Source organism: Mobula hypostoma, chromosome 5 (assembly GCF_963921235.1).
Source record: "Mobula hypostoma chromosome 5, sMobHyp1.1, whole genome shotgun sequence".
Taxonomy (NCBI): Eukaryota; Metazoa; Chordata; class Chondrichthyes; order Myliobatiformes; family Myliobatidae; genus Mobula; species Mobula hypostoma.
The window spans coordinates 96,835,820-96,849,561 of record NC_086101.1 but is presented as its reverse complement, the minus strand read 5'-3'; the positions used below and the strand labels follow the sequence as shown (position 1 = coordinate 96,849,561).

General features: G+C 39.5%; 1 protein-coding gene across 3 annotated transcripts in view; it reads left to right on the top strand.

Annotated features, from left to right (window-relative positions):
* Positions 1-13,742, top strand: part of LOC134346869 (contactin-associated protein-like 5) — a 1,934,616-nt gene that overhangs the window by 1,458,796 nt on the left and 462,078 nt on the right. For all 3 annotated transcript variants that reach the window (XM_063048675.1, XM_063048674.1, XM_063048673.1), the window contains one exon: positions 3,656-3,783. In XM_063048675.1, the coding sequence (XP_062904745.1) occupies positions 3,656-3,783 (128 nt within the window). The remainder of the gene's footprint in view (positions 1-3,655; positions 3,784-13,742) is intronic.

The window sequence follows — 13,742 nt, the reverse complement described above, 5'->3', positions numbered from 1 at the left end:
AGTTTCCTCTGGATGCTCTGGTTTTCTCCCACATTCCAAAAAGATATACGAGTTAAGTTAGTAAGTTATTGACATGCTATGTTGGTAACTTGTAAGTTGTCCCCAGAACATTTACTGTAAATGACACATCTCACTGCATGTTTCAATGTGACTATGTGACAAATAATCTTTAACAAAAGGGCATATATATAGGATGAGAGGGGAGAGATTTGAACTTGAAGGGCATGTTTTTTTAAAAAAAATACAGAGGATAGCATGTCGAATACATTGGCAAGGAATTGGTTAAAGCAGGTACAATAACAGCTTTTGAAAGACAGTTAGACAGGTTCATGAAAAGAAAACATTTGGAAGGCTATGGGCCAAAAACTACGATTAAGAAAACCTCTCAAAAGCTGTTTCAGTTCTGAAGATCTCCCAACATATTCTCTGCGTAGACTCAGAAAACTTGTAACATAGAAGATGTCAATTGGCCCAATTAAATCTGCTGTGTCTACTTTCACATTCCCACCTTTAGTTCATTAATCTCTCATCCTCAACTATATCCAGCTCTTCTAAAATAACATCCACTTTAGACCCTCATAATGATCTGTGTGAATATATTTGTCCTCATCTACAAATGATTTTAAACCAATGACCTCCAGTTATTGATTTGAACACCAAAGGAAACGTTTTACAAGGATGCCTTCCAGGACTGGAGGACCTGAGGACTTGATGTATAAGTTGACCTTGGATAGGTTAGGACTCCACCCCCCCCCCCCCCCAGAAAAAGGCTGCTGGGTGACCTTATAAAGTTGTCAGGGTATCTGGTGGTGGTGGCATCTGTTAGTCTCGCGAGACCATGGATCTGTGCCTGGAAAGTCTGGCGTCAGTCTGTGTTGGTAGAGCAGCATCTGTTGTGGCTGTAGAGGCCCACACGGGAATGACAGTCTCGGCTGCAGCGACTGCACTTGAAGGCGCTGTACTCCAGTGTTGTCTTGGTGCTGTTTTTCTGATGGGTGTGCTTTTCTTCAGCAGCAAGCCTCAGCTTCTCTTCTCCTCTTTTTAGACCTCTGCGTAGTTCCAGCCTCCAGCGAGAGCGATCGCTTGCAATGTCCTCCCACCTCTTGACGTTCATTTTCAGTGACTTCATGTCTCTCTTGCAAACATCAGTGTCAGGGTATAGATAAGCTGAATAGCTGCAGTCTTTTTCCCAGGGTTGGAGATTCCAAAACTAAAGGGTATAGGTTTAAGGTGAGAACTGTGGAGCAACACTTTCACCCAGAAGACAGCACAGCAGCATGGTGGTTAGTGGAATGATATTACAATGCCAGCAACCTGAGTTCGTTTCCACTGCTGTCTGTAAGGAGTTTGTCTGTTCTGCCCGTGACCATGTGGGTTTCCTGCAGGTGCTCTGTTTCCCTCCAGCATTCCAAAGGCACGCAGGTTAGTTGGTTAGTTGGTCACGCTGGCATAATTAGCTGGGGTCTGTTACAGAGTTGTATCTCTGAATAAAAATTGTAAACAGAAGTGATGCATATATTGAACAAACTTTCAAAGGAAGTCATTGAGACCAGTACATTTATGATGTTTAAAAGATATTTGGACAGTTACACTAGAAAGATTTAGAGGGGATGTGGTCAAATGTAGGGAACTGGGACTAGCTCAGTTGGGCTATTTGGTTAGCATGGTGGGTTGAGCTTGGTTTCAGTGCTGTATAGTTATATAACTATGATTTATCGTCCAATGTATGAAGTTACTGTACTTCCTCTTCACAGCAGTTTTCTTGTCTTTATAACAGCTATATAATCAATCTTTGTTAGTTTCTCGTCTTTTTGAGCGTGCTGTATACTTGCCCCTTCCTGTTACCTCTATTTATTAAAACGAAAGTGTATTGCATATGCTTTCTGCTTTAACACAAAATGAGCCTTCATAGAGGAATTTGAGGCTGTTGCGGACTTATAGATTTCTAAACATGAGAAAATCTGCAGATGCTGGAAATCTAAACCAACACACAGAAATTGCTGAAAGAACTCAGCAGGCCAAGCAGTATTGACAGAAAAGAGTAGACAGTAAACATTTTGTGCTGAGACCCCTCAACAGGACGCTAAACAATTGATGCTGCCTGACCTGCTGAGTTTATAAATCTCTGGCCAGGCTGCATCTGGACTATCGCATACAGTCTTGTCACCCCATCATAGAAAAGATGCTGAGGCTTTCGAGGGGGTGCAGTAGGGAACTACAAGAATGTTGCCTGGATTGGAAGACATGAGGTTGGACAAATCTGCTTTGTTTTCTCTGGAGAGGTGAAGGCTGAGGGGAGATCTGATAGAGGTTCATAAGATTATTAGAGGCATAGACAGAGTTGACAGACAGCATCTTTTTTCCAGTGTTGAAATGTATTTAAGGTGAGAGGAGGTGATTTCAAATGAGATGTGATGGGAAAATGTTTTTCCACAGAGTGTTTGGTGCCTGGAATGCACTGCCAGGGGTGGTGGTAGAGGTAGAAGCATTAGGGACTTTTAAAAGTTGTTTAGGAAAGCAAATGAGGAAAATGGAGCAATACGGACACTGGGCAGGCAGAGGGAATAGTTTAGTTGGCCATTTGGTTACTAATTTATTTGGTTGGTATAAGGCTTGTTCTTGTGCTGTACTGTTTTATATTCTATGTTCTGAGGGGAGTTTAACCCTACTTGAACACCCGCCCCCGGTCGGCCAGTCCGCAATATTAAACCAGTCCGCGGTGTAAAAAAGGTTGGGGACCCCTGCATTAGAATGCTTATCCCTTTGCCCCCCTCGAAGAATATACAAGGTTGTGCATCATTGTCCAAATACCCTCGGTGACCACCTTATCCGATACAGATGCTCATTCATGCAAATATTTAATCAGCCAATCATGTGGCAGCAATTCAATCGTGCAGATATGGTCTAAAGGTACAGTTGTTGATCAAACCAAAAATCAGAATGGGGAAGAAATATGATCCAATTGATTTTGACCGTGGAATGATTGCAAGTGCCAGAAGGGGCTGGTTTGACTATCTTAGAAACTGCTGATCTACTGGGATTATCACACAGTCTTTAGAGTTTCCAGGGAATGGTGTGAAATACAAGAAACATCCAGTCAGCAGCAGTTCAGTGGGAAGAAAAAGCCTTGTTAATGAGAGAAATCAGAATGGATAGACTGGCTCAAACTGACAGGAAGGTGACAGCAACTCAAATAACCACACACAACAGGTACAGGAGGTGCCTAATAAAGTGGCCACTGAGTATCATTTCTCCTTCTCTGGAGTCCTTTGTTAACACTACCCTCAACTAATACCTGACCTGGACATCCTTTATTCATTTGCTGGATCCTGCGGTGTACAATATTGATTGTTACAATTGCCTGGGTAACAATAGATGCTGTACTTCAAGAAAAGTATTGATTTCAAAGTGTTTTGAAATATTCTGAGATGTGAAAAAAATCTATACAAGTTGAGAAAAAGGTCGAAAATATGATGCAAAGTTCTCAATGAGATTGATGTGTTAAAAAAAAGCCAACTTGTTGGGTGTAATGACCTTTCCTGCCCTGGAGAAAAATGTATTCTTTTCTTTTGTAACATTAACTGGTTGGAAGTACTGAGAATGTTTTAATGATGCTATGATTTACAGCTGTTTTTTTTTCCTTTATTGCTGCCAGGGCAAATGATACAGGCCTTCTCTCACACAAAGATCACTTGCCTCTAACTCAGCTTGTCATTGGAGACACCAACAGAACAGGCTCTGAAGCTGCCTATAGACTTGGTTCACTCCGTTGCAATGGAGACAGTGAGTAGCACCTTGTGGAACATCTGTACATCAATTTTAAACATTGGAATATATAACCCACAAGTCATAGGAGCCATTTGGGCCATCAAGTCTGCTGTGTCATTCCATCAGAGGTGATTTATTATTATCCCCCTTAACTCCATTCTCCTGATGCTCCCCATAACATTACTAATCAAGAATCTATCAACTTATTTTTTGATATTATAAGGATGTTCATGGATATTTGGTGTTAGTTTTGTCCTCAATAGGCATGGATGGGCGCAATGGTTGTGTAGTGGGCACTATTACAGCTTGAGCGTTGAAGTTTGCAGTTCAATTCCAGTATCTTCTGTAAGAAAGTTTGCAGGTTCTTCTCGTGTGTGTGCGGGTTTCCTGCAGGTGCTCTAGTTTCTCCCACAGTCCGAAAATGTAGCAATTAGTAGCAAAATGGTCATTGTAAATTGCCCTGTAATTAGGCTAGAGTTAAATTGGTGGGTTGCTGGCACATAGCTCAGTGGGCCAGAAGAGCCTGCATCCCCAAATTTAAAAAAAAATACACATACATATACACACAGACACACACACACACACGGATTTACTAGAAGTCCATTTTGAATACCATCACAAACAAGTACATGTTAATTACTTTAATTTTCACAGGAATACTGGCCAGAATACAACAGGACTCAAAGTTCCATTTCTATGTGACAAATATACAAAAGTGATTTTTTTTTTATGTACAGGCCATTATTCAACAAATGGATTTAACTTTTAACTGTTGTTCTTAAATTGATTGTGCTCATAAAATCCACACAAAAAAAAAATCGCTTGATATGGTAACCATACCTCCACTGTATTATACTAAATGGCACTGACAGCCCATAAAACTGATAAGAAAGAACAATTTCTGAAAGCGGAGAGGGGGAGAAACTAGATTTGCTGATCAGAGAAATGAATATACTGCATGTGCACATAGGACTTTTGAATTCATTAATATTACAGCAGCTCATTTTTCTGTGGAGGTGTCTGTAAACTGGGTATTATAACTCAGGGACAACCTGAAGAGATGACAGCTTCAAAAATCTAGGTCCATTGACAACAGTAGAATTAAGTTCCAGAAGCTACTTTTAATATTCGATACTTTTAATATTCAAACCAAACAATCTTGAGCCAAAAGCACAGAGGACAAATGCCAACACACCTGACCACACCACGTTAGAGCAAATGCTTCCCTCACAAATTTGACTTGTTTAATGATTATGTATATCTGAAGCAAATATTAACCTTATTAAAATGTTTACTAGGGTCAGATACACAATATGCTGTGAGAAGTTATTTCTACTGATTTAAAAAAATCTTTTATTAAATATACATCAGGACTTACTACAAAAATTGGTCATGGCCAGAAAAGCTCACCAACACCTCTACTTTCTCAGGAGGCTGAAGAAATTTGCCATGGAACTCTTACCATTTTTTTTAAACTGATCACCATAAAACATTCTCTCTAGATGCATGATGGCTTGGTGTGGCAATTATGGACATAGCTCAGCACATCACAGAAACCACCCTCCCCTCTATGGACTCTCTCCACCTTTCTCACTGTCTTAGTAAAGCAGCCAGGATAATCAAAGATCCTACCCCATCTTCTCCACTCTTCAATTGGGCAGAAGATACAAAAGCCTGAAATCACATACCATAGTCTCAAGGAAACCTTATATTACACTGTTATTAGACTCTTGAAAGGACCTGTTGTACAATACAATGGACACTTGGTCTCACAAAGTAACTCATTTGAACTTGCACTTTTCTTGCATGTTACTTTTTTGATAACTTTTACACTTCTTTCTGCACTTATTGTTTTATCTTATTCTAGCTCAAAGTGTAATGTAATGATTTTTTTTCTGTACAACAGTAGGCAAGACAAGATTTTAACTATTTCTTGGTACATGTAACAACAATGGAGCGACACAGTAATGTAGTGATTAGCATAACAGAAACCCAGGTTCAATTCCCGCCACTGTCTGTAAGGAGTTTATATTTCTCTCCATAACAGTGTGAGTTTCCTCCAAGTTCTCCAGTTACCTCCCACATTCCAGAGACATACAGGTTAGTAGGTTAATTGATCAGATGGATGCAATTGGGCTGTGTGGGACCATTGGGCAAAAAGGGCCTTTTACCATATTGCATCTCTGAACTAACCCAAAAATAAATTAATATAAATACCAATACTTCTTATAAAAGTTTAAAACTGCAGCCTGGATTTTGGAGTCAGGAGATTCATTGGAAGTCATACAAAATACTGGAGGAACTCAGTGGGCCAGGCAGCATTTGTGATTGATTATTGACTGATTTATTGATTGAGATACAGTGTGGAATAGGCCTTTCAAACAGCTCATCAATCCTCCAATTTAATCCCAGCCTAATCACGGGACAATTTGCAATGACCAATTAACATACCAACCGGCACAGCTTTGTTCTGCAGGAGAAAACCTGAGTACCTGAAGGAAACCCATAAGATCACAGGGAGAACATATAAACTGCTTCCAGGCAGCAATGAGATTAAACGCTGGTTGTCTAAACTGTAAAGCGGTGTGCTAACTACTACGCTACCATGCTGCCCCGTTATTATAATAATCACAATAATCAGAATGATTATAATGGGGGCTACAAGTCAAAGGGTCTGGTATGATTCTGCAACTCCACAGAGTGAGTGCAGTGTCTTTGAATAAATACTTTTAAGGCAGAGGTAGCCTCATTGTTGACTAGCAAGAAGCGAAAAGGTTACCATGTAGACAAAACTGTGAAGTAGTTATAATCAGATCTTACTGAATGTCAGAGTAGCCTAAAAATTAATTTGTTTATACAATCTACTGTATCTTTCAGAGATATGAAAATTGAATGATGAGAATGGACTGGTAGAGAGAAATGGACAGATGATGTTTTGGACCGAGGCTCTTAATCTGATATCAACCACACAGAAGAAGGGTCTTGACCTGAAATGTCACTTGTTCATTTTCCTCAACAGTTGCTGCCTGATCCATTGAATCCATCCAGAATTTTGTTTGTTGCTTCAGATTCCAACATCTGCAGTCTCTTGCATCACCTTGGTGAATCGCGTTGTCAGTGCTGTACTGTAAAGATTTTGGCAGAGTTCTGTGACATGAAATTATCCCTTCCCAGTCTTACATTAGGTCAAAGTGATCGGTAATGGTGATGTCACTAGTTGGGCCAAGTAACTAGTCCCATCTAATGACATCACTATTGATCACATTGTAGAATTTTCATAAGTAACAAATCAAGAAGGAAAATAAAACAAAGTATATACTTAGCATCATACACAATGAAAAACCCTAAAATATATTTAAAAAAATATGAATTTATTATAATCTTATAATCCTGGTAGTGGAAGGATTAACATATGCAGTGTTTTTGAAGACACTGGGCCTGTACTCCCTAAAGAATGAGGGGTGGGTGTCATTGAAGTCCATCAAATATTGAAAGGCCTAGATAGAGTGGATGCAGACATGATGTTTCCTATAGTGGGGGAATCTAGTTCCAGAGGGCACAGACTCAGAATAGAAGGATGTCTCAGAACAAATACAAGGAGGAATATCTTCATTGCCACAGACAACTGTGGAGGTTAAGTCATTGGGAATATTTAAAGTGGTGGATGATGGGTTGTTGATTAGTAAGGGCATCAAAGATTATGGAAAGAAGGTAGTAGAATGGGATTGAGAAGAATTATAAATATGCCATGATGGAATGACAGTGCAGACTCAATTGTCTGGTTGGCTTAATTCTGCTCTTAAGTTCTTAAGTCTTATGGTCTTAAGCTGAAATAGTATAAACATCAAAAAATAAGAAAGCTATATTTTTCATTCCTTTAACAAGCACAGAATTCTGAAATAAGTACACGAGGGTATATCAACCCCCCCCAAAAAAAACAGTAATACGTTTCTTCGATGCAATGATGTTGTTAAGCAGCCTTTATAGGTTTGTCACCATTAGGACCTTGTTTGGAATCAGAGCCGTAAAACATAAAACTTACGGTATTTTGATACTAGACCACTTCAGAAATGCATGAAGTTGTTATTTCACTGATTTCTGAAGATGACATTGGAGAAAATAGCAGAACAGCTGCCTGTGAAGGAGTGGGGATTTGATGTTAACGATGTCTGTGCTTCTGCCTTTAACAACCCAAGTTAACCAGAATGTGCTGTCAATTCCAAAGTGCAAAGACATTGATCACTGACAATTTCAACATCATCACAACCATCATATTTAGGTCCAGATTTTTTCTCATCAATATAATTTTAAATGAAATGTTCATATTTTTATGCAGAGGATTCCTGTTCTGACATTATTGTAAAAAAAAGTGATTGTCACAGTTCAGGTGTTTAAGAATTTATTGACAATATGGAAAAGAGGACATTCTGGGTTATGAGGAATCTGCTATTACATGGGTTTCGCTGGGGTGCTCCTTTTCCACCCATATCCCAAATGTGTGCCAGTAACTTAATTGGGGTGAACTACATTGCATTGCAGTTATATGGCAAAGAAGTTAAAGGAGAATCAGCACTGATAGGATTAACCTGCTAGGAGCCAACATTGATTCAAGACACTGAATGGTAGAATGTAAAATCTGAAATATAAAACTGAAAATGTTCAGCAGGTCAAGCAGCCCTGTTGAGAGAAACAATTACCATTTTAGATTTTTTTTAAAAAAGGTCATCAATCTGCAAAATTAACCTTCTTTCACTCTGTCTGTCTCTCTGCAGAAGCTGACTGACCTGCTGAATATTGGTTGGGGGATAGACTGAGTGACATGAAATATAGCCCTTGCTTAAGTATGATTTCCACATGAATACATTTATAAGATAACACTTCTGCTATTTTTGCAGGGATAATAATCTGGTTATAGTCACCAAGTTAATATCAGTCGATAAGCAGAAGCCTAAAATGCAATGTTAGTATTCGTTTCAAGAGATCCAGGATACAAGAGAAGTAATGTGATGCTGAGGCTTTATAAGGCACTGGTGAGGCCTCACCTTAAGTATTATGAACAGTTTTGGGCTCCTCATCTAAGCAAAGATGTGCTGGCATTGGAGAGGGTTCAGAGGAGGTTCACAAAAGGTGATTCTGGGAATGAAAGATTATCATACAAAGAATGTTTGACATCTCGGAGTCTGTGCTCACTGGAATTTAGAAGGACGAGGGGGGTCTCATTGAAACCTTTTGAATGTTGAAAGGCCTGGACGGTAGATATGGAAAGGATATTTCCCATGGTGGGGGTGTCTAGGACAAGAGGGCACAGCCTCAGGATAGAGGTGTTCATTTAAAATAGAGTGCAGAGAAATTTCTTTAGCCAGAGGGTGGTGAATTTGTGGAATTTATTACCACAAGCAGCAGGTCATTGGGTGTATTTAAGACAGAGCTTGATTGGTTCTTGATTGGACATGGCATCAAAGGTTACGGGCAGAAAGCTAGAGTGGGGCTGAGGAAGGGAAAGTAGAATCAGCCGTGATTGAATGGCAGAGCAGACTCAATGGGCTAAATAGAAACATAGAACACTACAGCACAGAAAACAGGCCATTGTCCTTCAAGTCTGTGCCATAACTTTATTCCACTAGTCCCATTGACCTGCACCCAGTCCACAACCCTCCAGACTTCTCCCATCCATATATCTATCCAATTTATTCTTAAAACTTAAGAGTGAGCCTGCATTTACCACGTCAGATGGCCTAATTCTGCTCCTATGTCATATGGTCTAAACATCACCCAATCTCAGACATTTTGTCCACTAAAATCAAAAAGTAATGTTTAAGCTATAATAGCTGTAGAAGTCATTCCATGTCACATCCTTAGAGAATGGATATCATCACTAGGGGCACATGAAGAGTTTACAGCTGTGAAATTAAAGCATCAATTCTCTTCCCTGTCTTCCTGACTTCAGATTTGCTCAATTTCCCCTTCTCTTTTGTAATCAGCATTTACCACTCTGTCAACCTGAAGTGATTCAAACATGCAATTCTCTCGATCAGTTTAGAATTATTGAGTGGTTATTCCCAACTTCAGTCAAATGAACTCCCCTGATTCTAGAATTGTCCTTAACCAATCCCTGTAATCCATTACCCTCTGCAAATGAATTCAAACTCTTTAGTTTTATTTCCTTTGCAATCTGTCCAGATTACTGATTTTTCCTCTTGTAATATTTATGTACAGAGCTTATACTACTCCCATTTTCCAACACTTTTTTATTTAGAGATACAGTGTGTAACAGGCCCTTTTGTCCCAATGACCCACACCGCCCAACAACCAACTTATTTAACACACTGACTCAATCACAGGACAATTTACAATGACCAATTAACCGATACATCTCTTGGGCTGTGGGAAGAAACTGGAGCACCAAGGAGAACATACAAACTGTGCCAGAATTGAATTTCGAACTCTGGAATGCCCAGCTATAATAGCATCATGTTAACTGCTACACTACCATGGTACCCACAGTAATCTGCTTCTCTACTACGTATTAGTGATCCAAACACTTCTTTAATTGGTAATAGTCTGTGTCAATCTGCTTGGACAATGCTTCGCAGATTCTAACCAGTCTGCATGAAAAATTTATTCTTCAGATCCTCTTTAAGCATCCTATCAATGTTATCTCATATACAGTATGTAGTACTGCTATAAAGAGAAGTTTCTATCTCCCCTCTATGCACTCTCAATTTTAGAGACCTCCATCAGGTTTCCCCTCAGCCTCCTCCATTTGAAATAACATGAACCCAGCCTTTCCAGTCTCTCCAGTCTCTCCTCATAATTGAGATGCTTCATCCCAGGTGACATCCTGGTGAACACCCCTCACCCCCTCACCAGTGCATTTGCATCCTTCCAACAGTGTGATGACCAAAACTGTGTACCACTCCCCATCTGCAGCCTAATTCAGAATTTTATAGCTGTACTCAATTTTCCATCTCATATTGTGTACCCTGGCTAATGAAAGTAATTACGTGCACCTTCTTCATGATGATACCTTTTTCAGGGTCACTTGAGCATGTACACCAAGGTTCCCCCCCTCCACCCACCTTTCCACCCCCACATTCCTCAATACTCGTTGGACCTACCAGGCATTATTTATGTCAGAGGTCTATTAGTCTTTCCAAAACACATCACCTCACATTATCCAGATTAAATTCCACCTTCCATTGTTCTACCTATTTTACCAACTCATCATAGCACAAGACCATCTCAAATATGACCACCAATTTTCATGCCCTCTGCAAACTTACTTATCATACCTCCTGCAGTGCATTAATATCCAAGTCATTAAATGTACACTCAGTGGCCACATTATTAGGTACAGGATGTGCCTATTTGTTAATGTGTATAACAAATAGACATGAGCACTGTAACCTTTGCTATGGTACACCACTGGTCATATGCTTCCAATCACAAAAACAATTCTTCACTATCACCCATTTATCATACTGCCAGGTTTCTAGCATTTCCCCCTTCCTTTCTGGACCTGATGAAGAGTCTCAACCCAAAACATTAACTATTTATTCATTTTCCTAGATGCTGCCTGACCTGCTGAGTTCCTCCAGCTCAGCTCCCTATTGACTTCCTCTAGTGTTTTGCTCTGGATTTCCATCACATACAGAATCACTTACATTCATCTTCCTGCCAGACTGCTCTAATGCAACAAATAATCTACTGGATGAAATCTGTGGGTTGATCATCATCTCTTTGTGGGGGGGGCGGGGGGGTGGAGAGGAAGAAAAGGAATTATAAATGTTTTGGCAATTCCTTTTGAAGTTGACAATTCCTTTTCCTCCCATAGACTGCATGACCTGCTGAATTCCTTCAGCAGATTTATTCTTGCACTGAATTCCAGTCTGCTTCATACATTTTTAGTTTCTGATACAATTTTGCAACCTTCCCAAAATGCCAAGGGCTCTAACATTTTGGACCAGTGCCCCAAGGGGTACCTTGTCAAATGCCTTGCTGAAGTCCACAATCAACTGCAGTATAGAAGAATGAGGGCAGATTTGATAGAGGTATATAAATTTTATTGAGGGGTATAGATAGGGTAAATACAAGCAGGATTTTTCCCTGAGGTTGGGAAAGACTAGAACTGGAGGTTATAGGTTAAGGGTGAAAGGTGAAATGCTTAAGGGGAACATGAGGCAAAGCTTTTTCCATTCAGAGGCTGGTAAGATTGTGGAACATGCTTTCAATGGAAGTGCTAGAACCAAATTTGATTGCAATATTTAAGAGAAATTTGGACAGGTACATGGAAAAGAGGGGTATGGAGGGCTATGGTCCAGGTGCAAGTCAATGGGACTAGGCAGATTAAATATTTGGCATGGACTAGATGGGCTGAAAAGCCTGTTTCTGTGCTGTAGTACTCTATGACTCTGACTGTGCTCCTCTCATCAGTAAATTCAATCAAATTTGTCAGAGGCATTTTTTGCTCCATACAGCAGATAGACAAACTACAATATAAACTGTGGCAATTTAGAGTTTAAGTTCAATTTCAAGTTTATTGTCTTTCAACCATACATATGCATATCATTGAACAAAGTTCCTCCAGACCAGGGTGCACAATACAATACATATAATTCACACACATAAAATATTATCATTAGTAAATTAATTGTTACAAGAATACTGTATCCCCTTATGATAATGATCAGGGAGGCACAGAGAGAATCTGTAAATATTGATAAGTACTTTTGTTGTCTCAATGGAGGAACACATGAACTTACACAACCAAAACCTGTGTGCATACCCAAGTTTTCCCTGACCTTCCATGAGCAGTCAAAGAATAGGTATTATACCAATTAAATAGGAGTTCTTTCGCTCACCATGCATTCTTTGTAGTCCCATTTTACATCTCCACATATCTGTAGGGCACCTCACACCCATAATAGTTGATCTTCTACAGAACTACCACTGTCAACAATCTGTCTGTCTGTCTGTGTCTTGTTCAACAGCAGTTGGCACCCAGCTTACACTTACAACATACTTGAAGCATCTGCTTTTATATTCATTCCTTACCCATTCAAATGTTACATTCCAATGAACACCTTTTTATTGGCTCTGCTCCAGGCCAGCATCTATTTAATACCCTCTCCCAACAAGTGATAATTGATAATTTATGGTTCTTTCTTCTCAATCAGCAACCAGCTTGAACTACTCAGAACAAATTAATAAATTAACAGTCAAATGTTATACCCAACCAAATGCATGTGATATCCAACCAAAGAACACCTCACAATTAACTTCTTATTTGGAAATCATCTCTAGTTCAGCAATTTACCTGAGGCATATCTGTGTCAATTTTCAAACACAGATCAAGCCAAGTGACTAACTCATAAAACTGAGAACACAGTCTCTTTATAAAATAGCAGCCTCTATCTCCTCCCTCATTGCAGAAACAAAGGCAATTGGTTTGTCTGCATCCACTATCCTTGATTTATTCAAATTCACTGATTTACACACTATAGTTCTTGCTGGCCAACAAAATAAAATGACAGATGCATTTTAAATTTAAAGGAAACTGTAGCAACTAAATGTATTGTCAACCAAACGCAAACATAAAGCTTAGTAGCAATACTAGAGCGTACAATCATCACAGCGATATTTGATTCTATGCTTCCTGCTCCCTGGAGTACAAATCAATAGTAAATAGTAAAAATTTAAATTATAAATCATAAATAGAAAATAGAAAAGGGAAAATAAGGTAGTGCAAAAAACCAAGAGGTAGGTCCGGATATTTGGAGGGTACAGCCCAGATCTGGGTCAGGATCCGTTCAGCAGTCTTATCACAGTTGGAAAGAAGCTGTTCACAAATCTGGCCATACAAGTCTTCAAGCTCCTGAGCTTTCTCCTGGAGGGAAGAGGGACAAAAAGTATGTTGGCTGAGTGGGGCAAGTCCTTGATTATCCTGCTTGATTACATCATCACATTAAACACAG